Source organism: Coregonus lavaretus (assembly GCF_964263955.1).
Source record: "Coregonus lavaretus genome assembly, contig: HAP1_SCAFFOLD_489, whole genome shotgun sequence".
In the NCBI taxonomy this organism is placed as follows: Eukaryota; Metazoa; Chordata; class Actinopteri; order Salmoniformes; family Salmonidae; genus Coregonus; species Coregonus lavaretus.
Window position 1 is genome coordinate 48,226 of NW_028162170.1, and position 27,227 is coordinate 75,452.

Sequence of the window (27,227 nt, forward strand, 5' to 3'; positions counted from 1 at the left end):
GCGGGGTGCAACCCCTTTTATCCAGATCGTTCACACTGGCCCCAGACCCCACCAAGGCAAACAGACACTGGTAGTTACAATTGGCTGCCGCATAATGCAGAGGACTCCTAGAAGAACGCACAGAAACCATTCAACATCAACAACAGAAACAGCTTATTGGAGCTGTATAACATTTACATTTTACATTTACGTCATTTAGCAGACACTCTTATCCAGTGCGACTTACAGGAGCAATTAGGGTTAAGTGCCTTGCTGCAGTGCACATAGACACATTTTTCACCTAGTCAGCTAGGGGATTTGAACCAGCAACCTTTCGGTTACTGACCCAACGCTCTTAACCGCTAGGCTACCTGCCGCCCAATATTTCTCATAATAATTCCTATATGCCCCTATACTATATTCCCCATTATCATAAAGATCACATATGAAAGTTATTTGATGCCACAGACAGACCTTCCGAAGCTGTCCTTTCTGTTGAAGTCTGCCCCTGTGTTGAGCAGCAGATTCAGACAGTCCAGGTTCCTGGTAACAAGATATCAAGTTCAGAAAGGCTCTCGTACATCTGAGCTATCAGGTGGATGGTAACAAAATATCAAGTTCAGAAAGGCTCTCGTACATCTGAGCTATCAGGTGGATGGTAACAAGATATCAAGTTCAGAAAGGCTCTCGTTCATCTGAGCTATCAGGTGGATGGTAACAAGATATCAAGTTCAGAAAGGCTCTCGTACATCTGAGCTATCAGGTGGATGGTAACAAGATATCAAGTTCAGAAAGGCTCTCGTTCATCTGAGCTATCAGGTGGATGGTAACAAGATATCAAGTTCAGAAAGGCTCTCGTACATCTGAGCTATCAGGTGGATGGTAACAAGATATCAAGTTCAGAAAGGCTCTCGTACATCTGAGCTATCAGGTGGATGGTAACAAGATATCAAGTTCAGAAAGGCTCTCGTTCATCTGAGCTATCAGGTGGATGGTAACAAGATATCAAGTTCAGAAAGGCCCTTTCACATCTGAGCTATCAGGTGGATGGTAACAATGAGAACCTTAAAGAAAAGAGAAACCCGTACACTGCTCTTGCTAGTATCACTGTTTTTATAATGCTAATAAAAGCAATAATAAAAAGTGATACTAGCATGAGCAGTTTGCAGGCTTCTCTTTCAAGAAGATATAAAGACAATTTAGACCAGAGCGCAAGTCAATACCACCATGGCATGGAACCACAATATACAGAAATGATACCGCACTAATGATCTATACGATTTTTTTATACTGCTAAACAATGTGAAATGTAAGAGTGTGAATATGTGTTTGTTCTTTCTGGTGGCTTTCCAGTTCATGAACTAAATATTCCTTGGTGTAAAGCCTGGACCAGTCCACTCACCCTCCAGCTGCTGCAGCATGTAAACAGGTCCTTCCAAAGTCGTCAGGGGTGTCTATATCAAAGCCTGATGAGAGGAGCTTCCGACAGCAGTCAGAGAACCCACTGAGAGCAGCCAGGTGGAGGCGGAACATCCCATGGACGCCTCGCCTGCAACACATTTTTACATTTTAGACTTTAAGCAGACACTCTTATCCAGAGTGACTTACAGTTGATTCAGCTAAGATTGGAAACAGCACCACATCACAGTCCTCATTAAACCCCACAGCAGATCAACACATCAGCATGCTGCAATGCCCTGTCTATCAACCCCCCACACACCACAATGTGTTGAGCATAGTCTCCAAGCGGGAATTCGGTCAATGACAGAATTGCAGATGCATGTTGCATTATTGCTGGAAACTGTGTGTGTGTGTGTTCTCACTTGGCTGTGTCAGCTCCGTTCGTGATGAGTGTATTGATGAGTAACTCGTGGCCGTAGCGAGCAGAGATGTGCAGGGGTGTGTTTCCATTATTTTCTTCACAGTCGATCTCAGCACCTACAGAACACACACACACACAGACACACACACACAGACACACACACACACACACACAGACACACACACAGACACACACACAGACACACACACAGACACACACACAGACACACACACGTCAACCACTTGACCCTAGAGGCCTCATGAAGCTTCATGTTCAACCACATTGCAAGTAACATTGCTCTGTGCCAGTGAATCATGGTTTGAAGACAAAAGACAATGCTGAAGAGCCTACTGGTTCATATATATTCAGTTGAGAGCATTCACAGCGACTCACCATTCTGGATGATGGCTTGAGATCTGGAGAAGCGTCCGTGGATGGCCGTCATGTGGAGGGGGGTCTTTCCATCTTTACTCTGCAGATAGAAAGACAAAGATGGTTCACACGGCAGTCTGTGCTGCTGACCACAGGCAAAATCAAACACGTATTGGAGGAGCGCTTGATTGCATTTAGTTTGCATTGTTAGGCCTATTCCATTGGTATTTGAATGTAGACCAGGGCCAAATACTAAGCCATGTGCTGCGTCAGTGTGTGCGTCCCAAATGGCACCCTATTCTCTTCATAGTGAACTACTTTTTGAACCAAAGTAGTGTACTTATAAAGGGAACAGGGTGCCATTTGGGACACAGCCAGTGTCACCACGGCTCCTTGCTCTATGGGCCCCCGGTCAAAAGTAGTGCACTACATAGGGAATAGGGTGTTATTTAGTTCAGACACAGTGTTGGTCATCCGGTCTCCTCACCTTGATGTTGACGAGGGCCCCGTTGCCCACCAGCAGCTCCAGGCAGAGCGCCCCATGGCGCAAGGCGGCCGTGAAGTGGAGTGGGGCGAAACCCTTCTCGTTCACCTGGTTCACGTTGGCGCCGCACTCGATCAGCTCATTCACCACCACGTCCTGCCCGTTGTAGCATGCCACGTGGAGGGGGGTGTTACCGTAACCATTGGGCTCATTTATCTGGAGGGAGCAAGGGAGGGAAAAGAGTGGAGAGAGAGAGGGGGGGGGGGGGGAAACAAAACAATACATTCCTGATCAGGTCACTTGGTTCTGAAAACCCCCTGGCCCAAAACACTGGCTCCAACCTCCATCTCTTCATTACTTGAAAGGAAATCATTCGCCAACCCACTAGAGCTCTGTATTTTCATTGAGTTGTAATTGAACAGTGACTACACATTTGAATGCGTGTTGACTCACATCCACTCCAAGGTCCAGGAGGTACTTGACCACACTGATCATTCCACTGGAGGCTGCAGAGTGGAGAGGGGTGTAGGCCTTCTTGTCTTTACAGGACACCTCTGATCCATGAGAGGCCAGCAGTTTCACCACCTCAATGTGCCCTATGGTAGAGAGAGAGGGGGAGGGATAAATAGAGAGAGAGAGAGAGAGAGAGAGAGAGAGAGAGAGAGAGAGAGAGAGAGAGAGAGAGAGAGAGAGAGAGAGAGAGAGAGAGAGAGAGCGAGAGAGAGAGAAGGGGAGGGAGATAGTAAGGGGGTTAAGAGAGAAACAGAGATACAAACACAGAGAGATAGGCAGAGAGAGGGAGAGATAGATTAGTTTACAGTGGTACACAGCACCATAAGCAACACCTACATCATGTTAGTACAACTGAAAACATCTAATCAACCTACTTAGTACATGATTCTGACATAATAACACACTAGACGTGGCTCATACAGCTGAGCTGTGAGACTAACACACAGTCCATTCATTCATTCATTCATTGGTATAAAGGACATTAGTCAGAATGTAAATGATGTGGTAAACTCATCACCCATGTAAGCAGCCCAGTGGATTGCTCGGCGATCCTTCTTGTCAAAGGCATTAATGTTGGCTCCTCTGGAGAGAAGCAGCCTCACCATCTAACAGGGAGAGGAGAGAGAAACAAAACACAGGTTGAGGAAAACTAAACAGCAAAATCCGCTAAATCTGGCTTCAAAGCCTTCCCTTTAAAATTATATATTTTGTATTCACAATGAATGAAAGATAACATGTAAAGACATGGTACATTTCTCCCCTTTTAGTCCCCCTTTGACCTCCCCCTCCCCCCAGAATGCCTCCAAACACATTTAAAAAGAAAGGGAAAGTAATTGAGTTACATGTCAGAAAACAAAACAAAAGTATACAACAACGTTACTTCAAGCAAAAATGTAATAGCCTAACAATTTCAGGTGATTAAGTGATTTTATAGGCCTATATAGCAGTAATCTCAAGGTGGGGCCAAGAGTACTAATCTGGAGGAAGTGTTTGGAGCTGTTCAAAATAGGATATCATCGGGTCCCAGGAGGAATAAAATGAGTTGGTTGACCCTCGAATGGTAACTTCATTTTTTCTCATTTTAGGAACAGCTTCAGATCTTTGAGCCAAAGAGAGGCTAAGGGAGGATTGATAGATTTCCAATCCAATAAAATCCTTCTGCGGGCTAACATGGAGGCAAAGGCAATGGCATCTAGCTGTCTATTGGTCAGAGAAGGATTGTTGTTTGGTACTCCAAAAATAGCAATTTCTGCACTAGGCTGCAACTTTATATCAAATGCTTCAGAAAGGGTTTTAAATAGTGGACAAATAATCTGCCAGACGGGGACAGGACCAGAACATGTGGGTCAAGTCCGCCAAGGAGCTTTTACACCTGTCACATGTACCATCAATATTTGGGTAGAATTTGGACAATCTGGCCTTACTGAAATGGATACGGTAAAGTACCTTAAACTGTATAAGGCTGAGCCGGGCACAAGAGGAGCTTCCATTTACCCTCAGTAAGGCATTTCACACTCAGATCGGATTTTATTCAAAGCCTCCTCTGAACAAACTCAAGCATACAACTAGGGCTGTGATGGTCATGGAACTTCAGGTGTCGGTGATTGGCGTGTCTTATGTACGTGGTCATCGACAAAACTGACAGCTGACAGGGGGGCGGGACGGACATTAGCAAAGGAAAACATTAGCGCGTTTAGGCCAGTCTTGCTCTCAAGTTTGGGGAAGCTAATTTTCTCCATGAAAAATATCAAGCATTCCATGCATCATCACATTTGCAAACTTATTTAAAAAAAAAATAATTGTTCACCTTTATTTAACCAGGTAAGCCAGTTGAGAACAAGTTCTCATTTACAACTGCGACCTGGCCAAGATAAAGCAAAGCAGTGCGATAAAAATAACACAGAGTTACATTTGGGGTAAAAAAACATAAAGTCAAAAATACAACAGAAAATATATATACAGTGTGTGCAAATGTAGCAAGTTATGGAGGTAAGGCAATAAATAGGCTATAGTGCAAAATAATTACAATAGTATTAACACTGGAATGCTAGATGTGCAAGAGATTATGTGCAAATAGAGATACCGGGGTGCAAAAGAGCAAAATAAATAACAATATAGGGATGAGGTAGTTGGGTGGCCTAATTTCAGATGGGCTGTGTACAGGTGCAGTGATCGGTAAGGTGCTCTGACAACTGATGCTTAAAGTTAGTGAGGGAGATAAGAGTCTCCAGCTTCAGAGATTTTTGCAATTCGTTCCAGTCATTGGCAGCAGAGAACTGGAAGGAATGGCGGCCAAAGGAGGTGTTGGCTTTGGGAATGACCAGTGAGATATACCTGCTGGAGCGCAGACTACGGGTGGGTGCTGCTATGGTGACCAATGAGCTAAGATAAGGCGGGGATTTGCCTAGCAGTGATTTATAGATGGCCTGGAGCCAGTGGGTTTGACGACGAACATGTAGTGAGGACCAGCCAACAAGAGCGTACAGGTCACAGTGGTGGGTAGTGTATGGGGCTTTGGTGACAAAACGGATGGCACTGTGATAGACTACATCCAGTTTGCTGAGTAGAGTGTTGGAGGCTATTTTGTAAATGACATCGCCGAAGTCAAGGATCGGTAGGATAGTCAGTTTTACGAGGGCATGTTTGGCAGCATGAGTGAAGGAGGCTTTGTTTGCGAAATAGGAAGCCGATTCTAGATTTAACTTTGGATTGGAGATTCTTTATGTGAGTCTGGAAGGAGAGTTTACAGTCTAACCAGACACCTAGGTATTTGTAGTTGTCCACATACTCTAGGTCAGACCCGTCGAGAGTGGTGATTCTAGTCGGGAGGGCGGGTGCCAGCAGCGTTCGATTGAAAAGCATACATTTAGTTTTACTAGTGTTTAAGAGCAGTTGGAGGCTACTGAAGGAGTGTTGTATGGCATTGAAGCTCGTTTGGAGGTTTGTTAACACAGTGTCCAATGAAGGGCCAGATGTATACAAAATGGTGTCGTCTGCGTAGAGGTGGATCTGAGAGTCACCAGCAGCAAGAGCGACATCATTGATATACACGGAGAAAAGTGTCGGCCCAAGAATTGAACCCTGTGGCACCCCCATAGAGACTGCCATAGGTCCAGACAACAGGCCCTCCGATTTGACACACTGAACTCTATCTGAGAAGTAGTTGGTGAACCAGGCGAGGCAGTCATTTGAGAAACCAAGGCTATTTAGTCTGCCAATAAGAATGCGGTGGTTGACAGAGTCGAAAGCCTTGGCCAGGTCGATGAAGACGGCTGCACAGTACTGTCTATTATCAATCGCGGTTATAATATCGTTATCCTATGTTGATTTATGACAAGTTCATTGACTAGGGCCCTATAAAATAAGCGTTGCGGACCGAATCACGGAATCCAGACATTAAACCGAAATTCAACAATATTCAAACATTTATTGAACTTATTAGTAAGAAATCAACTAAATCTATTCAACTTGTTAGAAAACACATTCATTTGCCCAAGTCAATCATAAGACATGAACAAAATGCATCAGTGATTCGTATTTCCATGAACTTTCTGAAACGGCACAGGAATGCCCCTGTCTGTGTGCATGTGTGCGGTGCGCGAGTATGTCTACACTTTGTGTAGCCGTTAGCGATGATGCTAATGATAACCTTCTTCTGGTAGGGAAGGAATGGCTTTCCCCAAAACCTTCGCAAGTAAATGTTAACTACAAAGTAGCCTATGCCTGCCTGGCAGAATTATACCGTGATCATTTGCATCACTCCAGTGGCCATTTGTTCTACAGCAACACCGCTTAACCAAACAAAGGTCTCTTCCTGGTGCACGCTTGCATTTAAGGGTAACTACACCCCAAAATCTAAATGTCTTACATTTTTCCCAGACCTCACAAATGGTCACCTGATAGGGTTTAAACATTGTTGTGGACATAGAACATCCAATTGTGCTGTTTTGCTATTAAAAAGGTGTACTTTTGAGAGCGAAAACCTGCCAAAACAGGGACAAACGGTCAACGGGGAAATCTAAACGGAGAAAAGGGAACTTGGGAATTAACGGAATCAGGCAAAACATTGAAGGGATTTTATAGTGCCCTAATGGACTACAGACATTGACTGTCTCCTAGACTAAAAACTAAGATTGCATGTACTGCCTATATTTTGAGGGAAACGCACTGTCCATTATTTGATTTGATCAGGGCAGGGCAGGGCAGCACACAAACTGCATTTAGTCCAATAACAATCCATGATATTATTAGGGTGATAAATAAAAGGCAGTTGCTCCATGACACAAGAGCACGCTCTACTGGGACAAAAAGCTTACAGCACCTGGTATTCCCAGGCGGTCTCCCATCCAAGTACTAACCAGGCCCAACCCTGCTTAGCTTCCGAGATCGGACGAGATCGGGCGTATTCAGGCTGGTATGGCCGTAAGCGAGGGAACAACTCTTGGTACACTATATAAAGTAAATGTGTCACTCACTCTGAAAGGGACACAGAAACTTATCCACTTTGTGACACAAACTGAAGAAGCTCAACCCTTGCTTACATTTCCTATATATATATATATATATATATATATGAGTCTTGTGGGGGGGGGGGGGGAAGAGGGCCTATCCTATGTTGATTTATGACAAGTTCATTGACTAGGAATCCTCATCTCATTCCCAGACCCAGTGTAACCCCTCTTCTCTAGGTAGACTTCCATTAACTCCTCCCACTCCAGGACAGAGTACTTATCTGAGCCATCACCCCTAAAAAGAGGTGGAGCACTAACATCTGACTTCACAACCAGATTCAGCTTGGACGCATCAATAAAGGTTGACCCACACTGCTCAGGCAGGGGAAACTGCTGGGGTTGGTGAGGGGGACGGGCAGGAGAAAGACTTGAAACCCCAGGCTGCAGTAAACTCGCTCTGATAGATTCTCCTATCTCTGAACCAATCTGCTTAATAAGGTCACTAAGCTGACTCGGAGGCGTCCCATTATCACCGAGTACTGTGGATGATGGTACATCAAAAGACAGAGGTGGGATACCCTGGTCAGGTGGAACAAACAGCCTACCCCTCCCAGTGCTTGCAAACTCAGGACTAGCAAACGCTCTACTCCCAGGAGCTGACTGTACAATTGGTGTAAATGGAAGGACACCCCTCCCTCTACCCACACTAAAATCCCCAGCATAACACGGGTGCATTTAGTGCATTCAAATACCCCCCCCAAAAAAATGCAATAAACAAATTCATCCAAAACATACAAATAAGCACGAATACCTGTATCTAATGAATATGCTACATTCACTTTCACTGTTTACAGTATATATTCACTTACAGTAAGCCATCAACAAATTCACATGCGCAGGTCGTGCACCTCATCCACATGCACAGCTCCGGCGGTCGGCTTGAGCTGACCAGTCGGCAGGTCACGTAATTAGGACACTGCCACAACTGGAATTCTGATGGTTGGATAATTTTTATTCGACCTGCACACGAAGAGACAACACACAATATGTTAGCTCTTGGTGCAGCCACAGCTCTCGGGCACCTTGCTAGTTGAAGGTCAGGCAAAAGAGAACAGGTGCTGCATGCACACATTCAGTGCCTAACAACACACTATACAATACAAGTAAAATGATATACAACATAATTCTGACAAAATAAATTACATACCTGTACACGAAGAGACAACACACAATAGTTTAGCCCTTGGTGCAGCCACAGCTCTCGGGCACCTGCGTGAGCACATAGAAACTCACTCAAACACTGCCCCAAATACTCCCGAGTTACAATAGGTACCCTAATTAGCGAGCTCGGTGAAAGTTGTTAACATACATCTTTATATTGTCCACATTGTAACAAAACCTGTAGTTGCGTAACAGCACTTTGTGTAACTTTACCACAGTTTTATATCGACAAATTACGGCGCCAAGGACAACATACCTTGCTAGTTGAAGGTCAGGCAAAAGAGAACAATAAGAGGGTACATAAATACAGATAACCCGCGATGGACCAAACCAAAATATACACAACTTTTACAATTAGGTGTATTAACAATATAGATACATAAAAATGTTTGTACACCAAAAAATAACATTAGCTATGGAGCTGTAATTAAATAAAGAAACCACATTGAATTACTATTATTATTAACTTTTTAACATCCCCTCTTGACCTGGCCTACTTGAACTGTCCTTGTGTGCAATTTGGTGCATAATCTAGGGGAACAACATCACACTACTACACATATAATTCAAGTCATACCTTTATTGTCATTCATGCTCTTATTTTTAACCGAGTAGTTTTGCAAAAGTGTAACCTGCGTCAATTCTAGGAAATATTGGAATAACGTGCTTAAGAGGACACCTGACACGCACAACAGGATAACACAACAACCAGATTTTCAATTGACAATCATTGATTTAAATGGATGTGGTCAATAGATTTGTATAGGCATATATACTAATTTAATTTAACTTGTAAGCCAAGGTTTGATTAGTAGGTCTATGCAACTTGCACCTGGATAACCGCGTCATGAATCGGAACGGGCTCCAACGTCCTCATATACACATTATGACAAAATAAAGATCTTAATATTTCACGAAATAAAGATATAGAAGAAAACAGGTTCTAGAAACTCAATTTCTCCATGGCAATAGAATGTAAACATGTATGTTGCGCCAAACATAACCAAATATCGCCTACAACTCAATTCTCAGCGCAGCAAATTGGACGATTCCACAGGCATTGATCATTCGCGACTTTAAGTAATTCCTGTTATCTCTAGAGCATCCCGTATATTTATAGCGCTGCATTTCGTCCCCCTCTGACCATGGATAGGATTGGGAGCATTCCTGAGTTCACTTATGGTCCCACTAAGGTAATTTTAGGAGATATTCCTTTTGGCATACTGTAAATGCATGTGCATAATGTACCTAATAAAGCATACTTATTTTAATTATCTTCAAAGGAATTCTGTAGAAGCAGCCTTTATTTTCAGACTCTGCAGGCCTGCTGGGAGGAAGCATATTACAATAAACAGGTAAGATTCATCCCACAAAAACAGTAACCACAGAAAGAAAGAGATAGATTTAATCCCAAAACAAGAGTTTTATTTCAAGACAGTTTAGAGAAGATGGTCATAAGAGTTCTTAATATCACTTGCAAATTGTGAGACATGAGCAGTTGTGAAATGTTACGAGAGGCCCTTCTGAAAGCACATTATATGGTCTTTAGTGGCACGGTCTCACACCTTACCTCATCTTGCAGAAGAAGCTCATGGTCCACTATCTGCTGCTCCAGAGTCGAGGCCAGGTCTCGCCCCATGTCACCATGGAGCACATGAGCGACTGGCTGGTGTCTCAGGGCAAAAAATCCCTTAGGGAGAGGTGAGTACCACGTCAGCTCTCACCTTCACTGCCATTCTCTGTCACCAGCAGCACTCCAGGAGGTGTGGGTAAAATAAACAACAGATAAATAGGAAGCCAGGAAAGTTGAAATGCTTTGTGTTTTATTTGAAGGGTGTGGAAGGAAACCCTGGAGGAGGGGAACGAACTCGCTCGGCTGGTAAGAGAATGAGAGTTAGAGACTTAGACTATCAGTCAGTGAGCTCTTTTCTAGCCTTTCAACAACTAGTTAGTACAGCAGAATATATCTGTTGTGAAATTACACTAATGGGACTTCCTGTTTCCTACGGCAGACATGGGAAGTAAACACCTGCCTAAAAATGATTGACATGGAGCACAAGGCTGTCTGCAAGCTCCGCCGCTCTATGCACCCCACCTCTCCAGCTGGCGCTGACATGTGAGTTCCATGTACTGCCCCGCATACGGCTTGCTCCATTCATCTACACATCTGGAGCTATGCAGAAAAAAACTAGGGCAGTGTTCTCTGTGTGAACATTGCACATTGTTTAGCTTTCTCTGCTGCTTTTTGTTGATTTCAGCGACCCCAAGGTCCACATCATCATGGAGAGAGCTGTGAGGAGCATTCAGGACAAGCTGTCCAATAAGCCCTGTAGCAACCTGCTCAGCCCATCCCAGGTGGTGGTGGAGCTGGTGCCCAGGATCCTCCTGGCCCTGTGGCTTCAGCCAGAGGAAGGCCATTCAGATCACCCCATCCTCCTAAGCGGGATGGCTGTGAGTATGGTGGTGGCCGTAGGGGAGAAGCTCTCCAGCATGTTGAAGGCCTCTTCTCCTCACACCCCTTTCTCCCGGGCTGCTACTTTTGACTCTGTGAGGTCGATCCTTGGGAGAATCAGCCAGTCCTTCTCCCTGGATGACCTCACAACCCCTTTTTTTATGAGCTCTGTCTGTGCCTTTGTGGCGGACGAGGTGAAAAGCTACTTCCAGCCTACTGCAGACACCCTGCCAGTTCCCCCTGTCCTAGTGGTGGCCGTCTCCGCCACACTACCAGCTGACATCCAAGCAGGTGAGTAGCACTCATAGAGAACACTCTGACATATGCCTTTTGTCATGACATCCTGGTGCCTTGTAGTAGTAAAGCCAATCAGGATTTTAATTGTCACCCCAAACACAGATGCAGACCAGGATTCTTCCCACCTGGAGGTTGTGGAAATCCCCCATAACACAGAGGCAGACCCAGCTTCTTCCCACCCATTGGTTGTGGACATCACCCCTAACACAGAGGCAGACCCGGCTTCTTCTCAGCTGGAGGTTGTGGACATCACCCCTAACAAAGAGGCACACCTGGCTTCTTCCCACCTGGAGCTTGTGGACATCACCCCTAACACAGAGTTAGACCCGGCTTCTTCCTATCAGGAGGTTGTGGAAACCACCCCTAACACAGAGGCAGACCCGGCTTCTTCCCACCTGGAGCTTGTGGACATCACCCCAAACACAGAGGCAGATCCTGCTTCTTCCCACCTGGAGTTTGTGGACATCACCCCTAACACAGATGCAGACCCGGCATCTTCCCACCTGGAGCTTGTGGACATCACCCCAAACAAAGAGGCAGATCCTGCTTCTTCCCACCTGGAGTTTGTGGACATCACCCCTAACACAGATGCAGACCTGGCTTCTTCCCACCTAGAGGTTGTGGACATCACCCCAAACACAGAGGCAGATCCTGCTTCTTCCCACCTGGAGCTTGTGGACATCACCCCTAACACAGAGGCAGACCCGGCTTCTTTCCACCTAGTTGTTGTGGACATAACCTTTAACACAGAGGCAGACCCGGCTTCTTCCCACCGTAAGGTTGTGGACATCACCCCTAATACAGAGGTAGACCCGGCTACTTCTCACCTGGAGGTTGTGGAAATCACCCCTAACAAAGAGGCAGAACCCGTCTCTTCCCACTTGGAGATTGTATTCGTCACACCTAACACAGAGGCAGAACCCGTCTCGTCCCACTTGGAAGTTGTGGACATCACCCCTTACACAGAGGCAGACCCGGCTTCTACCCACCTGAAGGTTGTGGACATCACCCCTAACACAGAGGCAGATCCGGCTTGTTCTCAGCTGGAGGTTTTGGACCTCACCCCTAACACAGATAAATACCCTGCTTCTTCACTCTTGGAGGTTGCGGACGTCACACCTGAAGAAAAGCCTCTCATGGTGGCCGTCTACGCCACTCTGCCATCTGACATCCAAGCAGGTGAGTAAGACTTATAGAAAGCACTCTGACAGGTGCCGTTCATCATGATAACATGTAAAGTGTTGGTCCCATGTTTCATGAGCTGAAATAAAAGATCCCATTCAACTGGCCAGTGTTTAGAACCTACGGTTTGCATTTATTTACATTCTGCCCCACTTTTGTCCCTTTCCAGAGGATGTTGCTGTGGTCACCCTGGACGTCACCCCACACGTCACCAAGGAGGTGACCCTGGATGTTCCATGCAGGGCGAGGAAAGGGGCAGTCCGGCGTTTTTTTTGCAGGCTTTGGAGGGCAGTGTGCTGCTGCGCTTGCCACAAGGAAGAGGAGGAACAATATTAATTATTCATTAGACCAGAAACAGGATTGAACCATAGACCATTAAATTCTTTGCATTATAGTTGCCTTCAATTCTGATTTTCTTCTGTTTAATTCTTAATTAATTTCAGAACATTTCTCTAAACTTTGTGGAGTAGGTTGTATAAATAAGTGGGAAACATCCCAATCCCAATTTTAATGCTTTTAATAATTAACTTATTACATTTTTTTTAGATGTATTATTTGACAAAAAAGTGGAGGGCGCGACCAAAAAACTTTAATCATCATAGAAAACTCTTGCTCACTATGAAAAATGCATTGTTTTATTTAAGCAAAGTTAAAAGATGAACGTTTCCGCCTAGTCTATGACGATATGCAAGTTGTGTTTGCCCAGTTAAAGGGGGACCCAGACTCACCCTGGTTCTTGAGGGTTGCAGACACTGAATAATTATCATTTGAAATAAATGGCACTTTTCAAGTCTTGACTAAAAATCTTTAATGAATATGAATTTAAATACAATTGACTTGAGGATCAGAGCAGGCAGACTGACTGGCTTGCCCTGAAGGCCCTCTACCTCTACCTCTGTGTGGTTAATCTCAGCCAAGAGGTTGTATGGGTTGTCTGTCTCTCTCTGGGTGTGAATCACTATCACTATGACCTCTCGCTCCGCCTGCCCGTTGGCCTGATCACAGGAGCAGGGGTGATGGCATCCGGGGTAACCTCCTCCTCTCCTGTATCTAACCCATCTTTCTGGCTATGAGTTCGACTGAGGTCACTCGTTCTCTCTCCCAGGGTGTTGGATAGTTTCTCCTCCTCTGTGTCTTGTGTATTTTCTACATTGTAGAATAATAGTGAAGTCTTCAAAACTATTAAATAACACATATGGCATCATGTAGTAACCAAAAACGTGTTACACATATCAAAATATATTTCAGATTTGAGATTCTTCAAAGTAGCCACCCTTTGCCTTTAAATGTTTTGAGACCAGGTTGCGCTTTCACCTCCCTCGGTAAGAGGGGAATAAGGCAACCTCAGAGTTACATCCAAGGATACTTTATTGACACAAACGGATGAAATGGACATGGAAAGGTAGTGGAATGATAGTGGTCCTGTAATGGACAGATAACAGGGGTAATGAATATGCACAATAACTGATAGCACAAGTAGAGCAACAACGCTATTAACAAAGGAAGGGCTGTATTAATGGCATAATGCTACCTGCGGAGTATTACACAACACAGTAAAACACAGAGAGGCAACTTACAATAGGCAATGGTAGTAACTATAAAGAACTACAAGCAAGAATGATATACATGTTACAAACTCACTTTGTGCACGTACACTATCCCACGGTATCTCTGTGCATTCAAATTGTCATCGATAAAATGCAATTGTGTTCATTGTCCGTAGCTTATGCCTGCCCATACCATAACCCCAATGCCACCATGGGGCATTCACAACGTTGACATCAGCCAACAGCTCGCCCATACGCTGCTTTACAAGTGGTCTGAAGTCGTGAGGCCAGTTAGAAGTACTGCCAAATTCTCTAAAGCCGCCTTGGCTTATGGTTGAGAAATTAACATAAACGTATCTGGCAACAGCTCTGGTGGACATTCCTGCAGTCCGTAAGCCAATTGCACGCTGCCTCAAAACTTGAAACATCTGTGCATTGTGTTGTGTGACAAAACTGCACATTTTAGAGTGGCATTTTATTGTCCTCAGCACAAGGTGCACCTGTGTAATTATCATGCTGTTTAATCAGCTTCTTGATATGCCATATTTGTCAGGTGGATGGATTATCTTGGCAAAGGAGAAATGCTTGCTTACAGGGATGTAAACAAATGTGTGTACACAATTTGAGAGAAATAAGCTTTTTGTGCAAATGGAACATTTCTGGGATTTTTATTTCAGCCCATGAAACATGGGACCAACACTTTACATGTTGCGTTTATATTTTTGTTCAGTGTAGTTATTAGGTTGGGAGATTGGGATCCTATCTGGGCTAGCTAAAGCCAACTTCATGGTTAGTAGTATGACAGAGAAAATATAACAAGACAAATTTAAACATCACAAATCTGAGGGGGCAAGTGACCCTGTGCCCCCTTTGGGCATGACGTCTCTGCTATCAACCACATCATTCTGTCTCCGTGAATATTCAAAACAGACACATTCATTCAGGTCTGGTACTGGTTGTACCATATAGATCAGGGATGGACAATTCCAGTCCTTGGGGGTCGGAGGGGTGTCACACTTTTTCCCCATCCCTAGCAAACACAGATGATTAAACTTATTGCATTCTAAACTGAAACCCATGAGCACTTGATTATTAGAGTCAAACGTGTTAGCTGGGGCTGGGGAAAAAGTGTAACACCAATCAGGTCCCGAGGACTGGAGTTGCCCATCCCTGATATAGATGCTCTGTTTGCACGCATCGAGGGATGTGGTGACAGTGGAGACAAGGGAACACACATAAACAGCTTTGTCCTTTTAGAAAGTCATCATAATCCTTACATAAATATGATATGTATGCAAGAAATGCAGAGCCACTTCCAAAAACATATTGACAGAGTCTAGTATCTAGTAATCTAATCAATTCGTTTTCAACCCCTTTGTTATGGCAAGTGTAAATAAGCTCAGGAGTAAAAATGTGCTTAACAAGTCACATAATCAGTTAGATGTACTCACTATGTGTGCAATAATAGTGATTTTTGAACGAATACATAATCTCTGTACCCCACACATGCAATTATCTATTAGGTCCCTCAGTCGAGCAGTGAATTTCAAACATAGATTCAACCATGAAGACCAGGGAGGTTTTCCAATGCCTCGCAAAGAAGGGCACCTTTTGGTAGATGGGTACAAATAAAGCAGACATTGAATATTCCTTTGAGCATGGTGAAGTTATTAATTATGCTTTGGATGGTGTATCAATACACCCAGTCACCACAAAAATACAGGTGTCCATCCTAACTCAGCTGCCAGAGAGGAAGGAAAACGCTCAGGGATTTCACCATGAGGCCAATTGTGACTTTAAAACAGTTAGAAAGTTTAATGCTTTGATAGGAGAAAACTGAGGATGAATCATCAACATTGTAGTTACTCCACAATACTAACCTAATTGACAGAGTATGCACTCACTAACTGTAAGTCGCTCTGGATAAGAGCGTCTGCTAAATGACTAAAATGTAAATGTAAAAGAAGGAAACCTGTACATGCATTGTGTTTGCAATAAGGCACTAAAGTAAAACTGCAAATAATGTGGCAAAGAAATGAACTTAATGCCCTGAATACAAAGCCTAATGTTTGGGGCAAATCCAACACAACACATCACTGAGTACCACTCTTCATATTTCCAAGCATGGTGGTGGCTGCATCATGTTATGGGTATGCATGTCATTGGCAAGGACTAGATACTTTTTTAGGATAAAAATAAACGGCATAGAGCTAAGTACAGGCAGATTCCTAGAGGAAAACCTGGTTCAGTCTGCTTTCCAACAGACACTGGGAGACAAATTCCCTCTTCAGCAGGACAATAACCTAAAACACAAGGCCAAATATTCACTGGAGTTGCTTACCAAGACGACATTGAATGTTTCTGAGTGGCTTAGTTACAGTTTTGACTTAATTCGGCTTGAAAACCTATGGCAAAAAAAAAATGTCTGTCTATATATAGTATAATGCATATATTTTACAATCCAGTTGTGCAAAGCTCTTGGAGATTTATCAAGTAAGACACAGCTTTAATCGACTCAGGGGTGGGAATACTTATGTAAATGAGATATTTCTGTATGTAATTTCCAATACATTTGCAAAAATTTCAAAAGCGTGTTTTCAATTTGTCATTATGGGGTATTGTGTGTAGCTGCGTGAGAGAAAATGTTATAATTGAATCCATTTTGAATTCAGGCTGTAAGAAAGCAACATTTGGAATAAGTTAAGGGGTATGAATACTTTCTGAATGCACTGTATATCTGCAAGAAAGTGATAAATAAGTGACTGTTTGAAAGGGGGTCATATAATGTCACGCTCGTCTACGAGAGAGGACCAATGCGCAGCGTTGAAGGTGAACATAATATATATTTATTAACTGATCAACACGATCAAAACAATAACCAACGATGCGTGACGTCTAAGGTTACAACACGAACAAACCTTAACGGAACAAGAAACCACAACACAAAGTGAAAAGACCGATAGTTAAATATGGCTCCCAGTCAGAGACAACCAGCTGACACTCGTTGCCTCTGATTGGGAGTCACTCAGGCCAACATAGATATACAAACATAGACTTACACACCCTGGCTCAACATAACATAGTCCCCAGAGCCAGGGCGTGACATATAAACATTGCCTTATTTATATTTTTACATATAACATAAAGTTAATTTTGTCTGAAATAGTCATGCTAAAATGGGCGTCGTTTCTCAGACCAAATTTCCATTCTGGCTCAAACAAAGCAATCGGATCATGCTCCAGTCAAAAACAGCTATAGGGAATGCCTATACATTGTCCAATCTCCTTCCACACATTGATTTCATCTTATTCAGAAAAAAACAAACTTGAAATTAAGTGTTGTTTCAGTGTCTTGTTGCAGGTTGTGCAATGTTCAAAAGTGTGTGAGAGAAAAAGCATTAACTTGTGTGTGTGGTGTCAAGTGTGGATGGTCCTATGTATGCAAATAGCCGAGATTGGATATTTCAGCACCATGGACAGCAGCGACATTGGGATAGCGAGATCTGTAATTCAGCAACACATGACACTGGATAGTGGCTGTCTCAGGTGAAGTTGGCATTGGGAAAATCCCATCTAATGGGAAACGAGGCATAGGAGGCAAAAAGACTGAAGGAGAAGACTCCCACAGGAACTCTTGGCTTAACTGTTCTGTCACATTCATTTCAAATGTTACATTTTTCGATTTGTAAATAAAAGGGAACACATCTGCAAATAATGTAAACTGACTTTTCTAACTACACTGTACAGCTTTAGTGTGTCTGTGTGTCATAGGTACAACTGCAAGCAATTCGCTTCTCAAATCCTTCTCAAATGTCTGTTTAATGTGAGAAATAAAATAAATGAAAACAATAAAATGAAAAACAACTGTTAGACTAATGATTAACTAACTAAGGCTCCTCTGTCCTCCACTCGTTACCTGTATTAATGGAACCTGTTTGAACTTGTTATCAGTATAAAAGACACCTGTCCACAACCTCAAACAGTCACACTCCAAACTCCACTATGGCCAAGACCAAAGAGCTGTCAAAGGACACCAGAAACAAAATTGTAGACCTGCACCAGGCTGGGAAGACTGAATCTGCAATAGGTAAGCAGCTTGGTTTGAAGAAATCAACTGTGGGAGCAATTATTAGGAAATGGAAGACATACAAGACCACTGATAATCTCCCTCGATATGGGGCTCCACGCAAGATCTCACCCCGTGGGGTCAAAATGATCACAAGAACGGTGAGCAAAAATCCCAGAACCACACGGGGGGACCTAGTGAATGACCTGCAGAGAGCTGGGACCAAAGTAACAAAGCCTACCATCAGTAACACACTACGCCGCCAGGGACTCAAATCCTGCAGTGCGAGATGTGTCCCCCTGCTTAAGCCAGTACATATCCAGGCCCGTCTGAAGTTTGCTAGAGTGCATTTGGATGATCCAGAAGAGGATTGGGAGAATGTCATATGGTCAGATGAAACCAAAATATAACTTTTTGGTAAAAACTCAACTCGTCGTGTTTGGAGGACAAAGAATGCTGAGTTGCATCCAAAGAACACCATACCTACTGTGAAGCATGGGGGTGGAAACATCATGCTTTGGGGCTGTTTTTCTGCAAAGGGACCAGGACGACTGATCCGTGTAAAGGAAAGAATGAATGGGGCCATGTATCGTGAGATTTTGAGTGAAAACCTCCTTCCATCAGCAAGGGCATTGAAGATGAAACGTGGCTGGGTCTTTCAGCATGACAATGATCCCAAACACACCGCCTGGGCAACGAAGGAGTGGCTTCGTAAGAAGCATTTCAAGGTCCTGGAGTGGCCTAGCCAGTCTCCAGATCTCAACCCCATAGAAAATCTTTGGAGGGAGTTGAAAGTCCGTGTTGCCCAGCGACAGCCCCAAAACATCACTGCTCTAGAGGAGATCTGCATGGAGGAATGGGCCAAAATACCAGCAACAGTGTGTGAAAACCTTGTGAAGACTTACAGAAAACGTTTGACCTGTGTCATTGCCAACAAAGGGTATATAACAAAGTATTGAGAAACTTTTGTTATTGACCAAATACTTATTTTCCACCATAATTTGCAAATAAATTCATTAAAAATCCTACAATGTGATTTTCTGGATTTTTTTTCTCATTTTGTCTGTCATAGTTGACGTGTACCTATGATGAAAATTACAGGCCTCTCTCATCTTTTTAAGTGGGAGAACTTGCACAATTGGTGGCTGACTAAATACTTTTTTTCCCCACTGTACATACATACATATACACATACACATATATATATACATACATATATACACATACACATATATACATACATATACACATACACACACACACACACCATTACACATCACTATTATTAAAATACCAGTGGCATTAAAATAAAGGATAGTTGTAAACAAATTAATAAGAATGGCCCAAAAAATAAGTACAAAGCAATCTGCAACCCTGTGTCTGTGTGTGTGCGTGTGTGCGTGCGTGTGAATGAAAGGGTCTGTTTATCCCAGTAGTATGCATATTAGATGCAGTAGTTGGCGCACCTCTCCAATCTCTGATAGTTCTAGGTGTCTTTTGCCAGAGGTTACCTCAGCATATGTAGGCTGATGATCTGAATGATACATGGTGTGGACTGCATCATGTGGTGTACTTCTCTGAAGGACAGTGTTCTGCCCGACCCTGGAGTAGTGGGCAGTGCTGTGTTGTGATGGGCCAGGTCTAGTAGAGCTGTGTTGTGATGGGCCGGGTCTAGTAGAGCTGTGTTGTGATGGGCCAGGTCTAGTAGAGCTGTGTTGTGATGGGACGGGTCTGGTCGTGCTGTCCTGAGGCGGGTCTGGTCTGGTAAATCTGTGCTGTGTTGGGCCTGGTCTTGTAGAGCTGTGCTGTAATAAGCCGTGTCTGGCTATTCTCTCTTGGGGATGGTGGGGGTACTGTTGTTTCAGAAGGTGGGGCGGGGGGAGGGGGGGGGGGGGGGGGGGCTCTGTTGCTGAGGTGATGGGTGTGTGGGTCCCTGCCAAGTGTTGCATCCTTTAGGTCTTTGGCAAAGGTTCTGATACTGTCCTGATCAAGATGTACATTATCGTATAAATGTTCACATGTCAGAGTGGGGTGGTGAGCCGTTGAGCAGTGAGGCACAGTCCACAGTGATCTGTTGATTTATTTTTTCGATCAACTTTCCTGGGAAGTGTGGATGATGACGTTGTCGGGGGTGTCAATCCTGGTCTGACTGAGTAGCTGCATTGCACTCTCAGTTGTAGGACACCAGAACTTATACACCTGGTGTCTAGGGAATAATCTTTCCTGGACTAAGAACTTCCCATTTGAATCAATAATGATTGCAGTTGTGGGTGACTGTCTGGGTGGAGCAGACTGGGAGACTGGTATTCTGACCTGGGCTGGAGCAGACTGGGAGACTGGTATTCTGACCTGGGCTGGAGCAGACTGGGAGGCTGGTTGGCTGACCTGGGTTGGAGCAGACTGGTTTGCTGGTTGGCTGACCTGGGTTGGAGCACACTGTGCTGGAGCAGACTGGGAAGCAGGTAGGCTGACCTGGGCTAGAGCAGAGTGGGATGCTGGTTGGCTGATCTGGACTGGAGCAGACTGGTAGGCGGGTGCAGTGTCATCAGGCTGTGTGGTGGAGGCCATGCTGGTCTCAGGTTCTGCTTGTGTTGTACCAGGCTGGTGGACATGTTCTCTAGATGCAGAGGACATATTGACTAGCTGCTGGTTGAGGGTCTCAATGTACCTCTCTCTTTGTTCTAGCTCCTTTCTTGTTGTGCTCAGATGGTCTCTGAGGTCATCATTTGTCTGATTGAACTGTTTCATCTCTTCTTTTAGTTTCTGGACAGTGTCCTCCTCCCTCTCTTTGAATTATATGACCTCTGCTTCAATTAGAGAGAGGGTGTTGTGGAAACATTGCATAGCAGGTGTTCTTGGTGTCGTAGGCATGTCCTTGGCTTTGTCTGCTGCAGGTGAGGTAGGTAGAGGGACACTGAGGGCTTCTTGCTGTGTCACAGAGACCGTTGGGGCCTGCTTTTCTCCATCTCCCTCATTGACTTTTTCCTCAGTTTCTGAGATGAGTTTAGCTTCTGCTTTTAGGGTAGCAAACATATTCTCAAAATCCTGGAGGCTTGAATCATTGCCTTGTATCAATACAGTTCCATTATTATATAAGTTTACTGTTTAATACGTGTTGCTATTGTCAGCTTCTTCAAAAATGCTGATCTGACATCCTTGGCTGATGCCTCTCTTTTTTGAGAAAGGGAAATTGTTGCAAATAACCCTTTTTCATATGTGCCCTTGTTTGGTATTAAATATTACATTTGCTCTTGTTTTGCAACTGGTAAGATCTGCAAACAGGCATTCATGGTTCTGTTCCATCATCAAACCTTTGAAACTTTTCTTAGCTTTCTCCGTCTGGATGTCTGGTGGGTAAACAATTTCACACAATGTTGCAATAGAAGCGTTGTTTCTTGTATTATTCTCTCTTGTGTCTTTTAGAGGACTGTTTAACTTTGATGTCATTTGTCTTCTGTCCTTATTTTGTCTTATTTTGTCTTTCTTTTCTTCAGTTAACTAGATATTCTTTGTTAGCTAGCTAGCTTCTTCCAGGAGAGTCCCTAGCAACTGCTTAGCAACTGGTAAACAATTCAGCTAGCTAAGATAACTACAGTTTTATGAAAAATAGTTACTTTTTCAAAAGCCTTTCTTCTTTGTTTGTTGCTTGTTTTGTCTCTTATTCAGTCTTGCAGTTTTCTTTTGGTTTTTTTCCGATGTACTTCACTCTAAAAACTCATTTTTTCATTAGCTGCTGCTCTATTTGAAATTTTTTGAATAGTATCTCTCTCTCTCTCTCTTGCCATCTCTCTCTCTCTCTCTCCCTCTCCCTCTCCCTCTCCCTCTCCCTCTCCCTCTCCCCCTCTCTCTCTCTCTCTCTCTCTCTCTCTCTCTCTCTCTCTCTCAATCGCCATCTCTCTCTCTCTTTCTCTCTTTCTCTCTCTCTCGCCATCTCTCTCTCTCTCTCTCTCTCTTTTTCTCTCTCTCTCTCTCTGTCTCTCTCTCCAGTCTCTCTCTCTCCAGTCTCTCTCTCTCTCTCTCTCTCTCTCTAGAGACTGGAGAGAGATAGACTGGAGAGAGATAGACTGGAGAGAGAGAGAGTGAGAGAGAGAGAGAGAGAGAGAGAGAGAGAGAGAGAGAGAGAGAGAGAGAGAGAGAGAGAGAGAGAGAGATACTATCTTACTCAAACTTGATCTTTATCCATAGATTACACATTGATTTTGGATTTTAGATTAATCCATAGATTAAAGTCCATACCAGACAATAGAATGGTTCAAGAGTGCGTCTGTTCATACCACTAAACTGTTTAATGAGCACTAGGTGGCAGTGTTTCATCGTGTTTGTTTGTAATATAGTGTGTGTTACAGTTTTTTTTTGTTTTATTTCACCTTTATTTAACCAGGTAAGCCAGTTGAGAACAAGTTCTCATTTACAACTGCGACCTGGCCAAGATAAAGCAAAGCAGTGCGATAAAAACAACAACAACACAGAGTTACATATGGGATAAACAAAATGTACAGTCAATAACACAATAGAAAATCTATATACAGTGTGTGCAAATGTAGTAAGTTATGGAGGTAAGGCAATAAATAGGCCATAGTGCAAAATAATTACAATTTAGTATTAACACTGGAGTGATAGATGTGCAGAAGATGATGTCAGTTACTTGTTGCCTGTCCAAAATTGTAATCAGTAACGTAACTTTTGGATTACCCAAACTCAGTAATGTAATCTGATTACTTTCAGTTACATTTTGATTACTGTCCCCTTAAGAGGCATTAGAAGAACACAAAAAGGATCCATCAAACGCATTTGGTGTGTCATCATAGTGGTCTCTGATTGGTGGTCATCATTTGGTGTGTCATCATAGTGGTCTCTGATTGGTGGTCATCATTTGGTGTGTCATCATAGTGGTCTCTGATTGGTGGTCATCATTTGGTGTGTCATCATAGTGGTCTCTGATTGGTGGTCATCATTTGGTGTGTCATCATAGAGGTCTCTGATTGGTGGTCATCATTTGGTGTGTCATCATAGAGGTCTCTGATTGGTGGTCATCATTTGTTGTGTCATCATAGTGGTCTCTGACTGGTGGTCCGTCCGTCCGTCCGTCCGTCCGTCCGTCCGCCCGCCCGCCCGCCCGCCCGCCCGTCCGCCCGTCCGTCCGTCCGTCCGTCCGTCCGTCCGTCCGTCCGTCCGTCCGTCCGTCCGTCCGTGCGTGCGTGCGTGCGTGCGTGCGTGCGTGCGTGCGTGTGTGTTTAACACTCTGCACCCTCAGCAGTAAAGTGAAATATTATGACTCCAGTTCTGAGAAGATGAGACTTTGTATCCCAGAGCTGATGTCTTTACAATATCCCTCCTGTCATCTGTCTGACATCACTTTCAATTTCCTTTTCAGTCTTTTTGTAGTGTAGTCCTATTCTATTACCCCAGTGATATCTGAGACGTGCTGAGAGCTAGTCACATAGTAAAGGAGACATACAGTTGAAGTCGGAAGTTGACATACACTTAGGTTGGAGTCATTAAAACTCGTTTTTCAACAACACCACAAATTTCATGTTAACAAACTATAGTTTTGGCAAGTCGGTTAGGACATCTAATTTGTGCATGACACAAGTAATTTTTCCAACAATTGTTTACAGACTGATTATTTCACTTATAATTCACTGTATCACAATTCCAGTTGGTCAGAAGTTTACATACACTAAGTTGATTGTGCCTTTAAACAGCTTGGAAAATTCCAGAAAATGGCTTTAGACGCTTCTGATAGGCTAATTGACATTGTTTGAGTCAATTGGAGGTGTACCTGTGGATATATTTCCAGGCCTACCTTCAAACTCTGTGCCACTTTGCTTGACATCATGGGAAAATCAAAAGAAATCAGCCAAGACCTCAAAAAAAAAATGTGTAGACGTACACAAGTATGGTTCATCCTTGGGAGCAATTTCCAAACATCTGAAGGTACCACGTTCATCTGTACAAACAATAGTACGTAAGTATAAACACCATGGGACCACGCAGCCGTCATACCGCTCAGGAAGGAGACGCGTTCTGTCTCCTAGAGATGAACGTACTTTGGTGCGAAAAATGCAAATAAATCCCAGAACAACAGTAAAGGACCTTGTGAAGATGCTGGAGGAAACAGGTACAAAAGGTACTGAAAGGTCAATCAGCAAGGAAGAAGCCACTGCTCCAAAACCGCCATAGAAAAGCCAGACTACGGTTTGCAACTGCATATGGGGACAAAGATCGTACTTTTTGGAGAAATGTCCTCTGGTCTGATGAAACAAAAATAGAACTGTTTGGCCATAATGACCATTGTTATGTTTGGAGGAAAAAGGGGGTTGCTTGCAAGTCGAAGATCACCCTCCCAACCGTGAAGCACGGGGGTGGCAGCATCATGCTGTGGGGGTGATTTTCCAAGCTGTTTAAAGGCATCTGGGGAGATGGCGCCGGAGAAGATGGCTGCCGTTTTACAGCCCTCTAACCAATTGTCTCCGTGCTGCTCTGCTGTTTGTTGCTACTTGGCTACCTGCCAAACTATTCACGTTTTACTTTTAATAAACGTTTAATCAATCTCTGTGTTCAACAAATTTACCAACTTTTTAGTTTTGTCCTCACTCATCTTTTTTCGTTAAACTTTTTCACCCCGGACGTTTATCCCGAGACAGAAGAGTCATTTTCCTGTGCGTTTTAGCTGCCAACTTTACGTTATTTTCCTTTTTTCCATCGCAACTTTTTTCCCTTATTCAACTTTTTCACTCCGGACGCTTTATCTGGACATGGTTCATCAACATCTTCAACAGCCGAAGCTAAGTAGTAACATTAACATGATGTCTTCTAATTGCAGTCGCTGTACTCATAATATACAGGAAAATTCTCGCCTTACGGCGAGAATAGCTGTGCTACAAGCCCAGCTTCAGACGCAATCGTTAGGCAAGGGTAATATCAGTGTAGGAAAGGAAGAAACAGCGTCTGTGCCACCAGTAAGTACAGACAGTAACGTTAGTATAAATCCCCCCGCACAGTCCCCGCAGCCGGACAACTTTCTCATGGCTTCTGGAGGGAAATACTGTTGGAATGCTCAACCGGTGTCGCTCATTCAGCCGACAGAAACCTTCAACCGGTTTTCCCCATTATGTAGCGAGTCGGAGTCTGAGTCTTCTCTAGTCTCTACTCCTCCCGTTACGGGGTCTGAGACTCCGAAGGCTCCCACCATTAGCTCTGACAAATTGAAAACCCTAGTCATTGGCGACTCCATTACCCGCAGTATTAGACTTAAAAAGAATCATCCAGCGATCATACACTGTTTACCAGGGGGCAGGGCTACCGACGGTAAGGCTAATCTAAAGATGGTGCTGGCTAAAGCTAAAACTGGCGAGTGTAGAGAGTATAGAGATATTGTTATCCACGTCGGCACCAACGATGTTAGGATGAAACAGTCAGAGGTCACCAAATGCAACATAGCTTCAGCGTGTAAATCAGCTAGAAAGATGTGTCGGCATCGAGTAATTGTCTCTGGCCCCCTCCCAGTTAGGGGAAGTGACGAGCTCTACAGCAGAGTCTCAGCACTTAATCGCTGGTTGAAAACTGTTTTCTGCCCCTCCCAAAAGATAACATTTGTGGATAATTGGCCCTCTTTCTGGGACTCACCCACAAACAGGATCAAGCCTGACCTGCTGAGGAGTGACGGACTCCATCCTAGCTGGAGGGGTGCTCTCCTCTTATCTACCAACATAGATAGGGCTCTAACTCCTCTAGCCCCACAGTGAAATAGGGTGCAGGCCAGGCAGCAGGCTGTTAGCCAACCTGCCAGCTTAGTGGAGTCTGCCAATAGCACAGTCAGTGTAGTCAGCTCAGCCATACCCATTGAGACTGTGTCTGTGCCTCGACCTAGGTTGGGCAAAACTAAACATGGTGGTGTTCACCCTAGCAATCTTATTAGGATAAAGACCTCCTCCATTCCTGCCATTATTGAAAGAGATTGTGATACCTCACATCTCAAAATAGGGTTACTTAATGTTAGATCCCTCACTTCAAAGGCAGTCATAGTCAATGAACTAATCACTGATCATAATCTTGATGTGATTGGCCTGACTGAAACATGGCTTAAGCCTGATGAATTTGCTGTGTTAAATGAGGCCTCACCTCCTGGTTACACTAGTGACCATATTCCCCGTGCATCCCGCAAAGGCGGAGGTGTTGCTAACATTTACGATAGCAAATTTCAATTTACAAAAAAAAAAATGGCGTTTTCATCTTTTGAGCTTCTAGTCATGAAATCTATGCAGCCTACTCAATCACTTTTTATAGCTACTGTTTACAGGCCTCCTGGGCCATATACAGCGTTCCTCTCTGAGTTTCCTGAATTCCTATCAGACCTTGTAGTCATAGCAGATCATATTCTAATTTTTGGTGATTTTAATATTCACATGGAGAAGTCCACAGACCCACTCCAAAAGTCTTTCGGAGCCATTATCGACTCAGTGGGTTTTGTCCAACATGTCTCTGGACCTACTCACTGCCACAGTCATACTCTGGACCTAGTTTTGTCCCATGGAATAAATGTTGTAGATCTTAATGTTTTTCCACAAAATCCTGGACTATCGGACCACCATTTTATTACGTTTGCAATCGCAACAAATAATCTGCTCAGACCCCAACCAAGGAGCATCAAAAGTCGTGCTATAAATTCTCAAACAACACAAAAATTCATTGATGCCCTTCCAGACTCCTTCTGCCTACCCAAGGACGTCAGAGGACAAAAATCAGTTAACCACTTAACTGAGGAACTCAATTTAACCTTGCGCAATACCCTAGATGCAGTTGCACCCCTAAAAACGAAAAACATTTGTCATAAGAAACT

The 27,227-nt window shown here is 43.8% G+C and overlaps 1 protein-coding gene across 1 annotated transcript; it reads right to left on the bottom strand.

Annotated features, from left to right (window-relative positions):
- Positions 1-1,377: 1,377 nt before the first annotated feature.
- Positions 1,378-22,568, bottom strand: LOC311119509 (uncharacterized protein; the record flags this gene model as incomplete). Its single annotated transcript, XM_084194186.1, has 5 exons — positions 1,378-1,528; positions 1,803-1,917; positions 2,195-2,273; positions 2,661-2,873; positions 22,554-22,568. The coding sequence occupies 5 exons, from the start codon at positions 22,566-22,568 to the stop codon at positions 1,378-1,380; spliced, it is 573 nt and encodes a 190-aa protein (XP_084050312.1).
- Between the last annotated feature and the right edge of the window lie 4,659 nt (positions 22,569-27,227).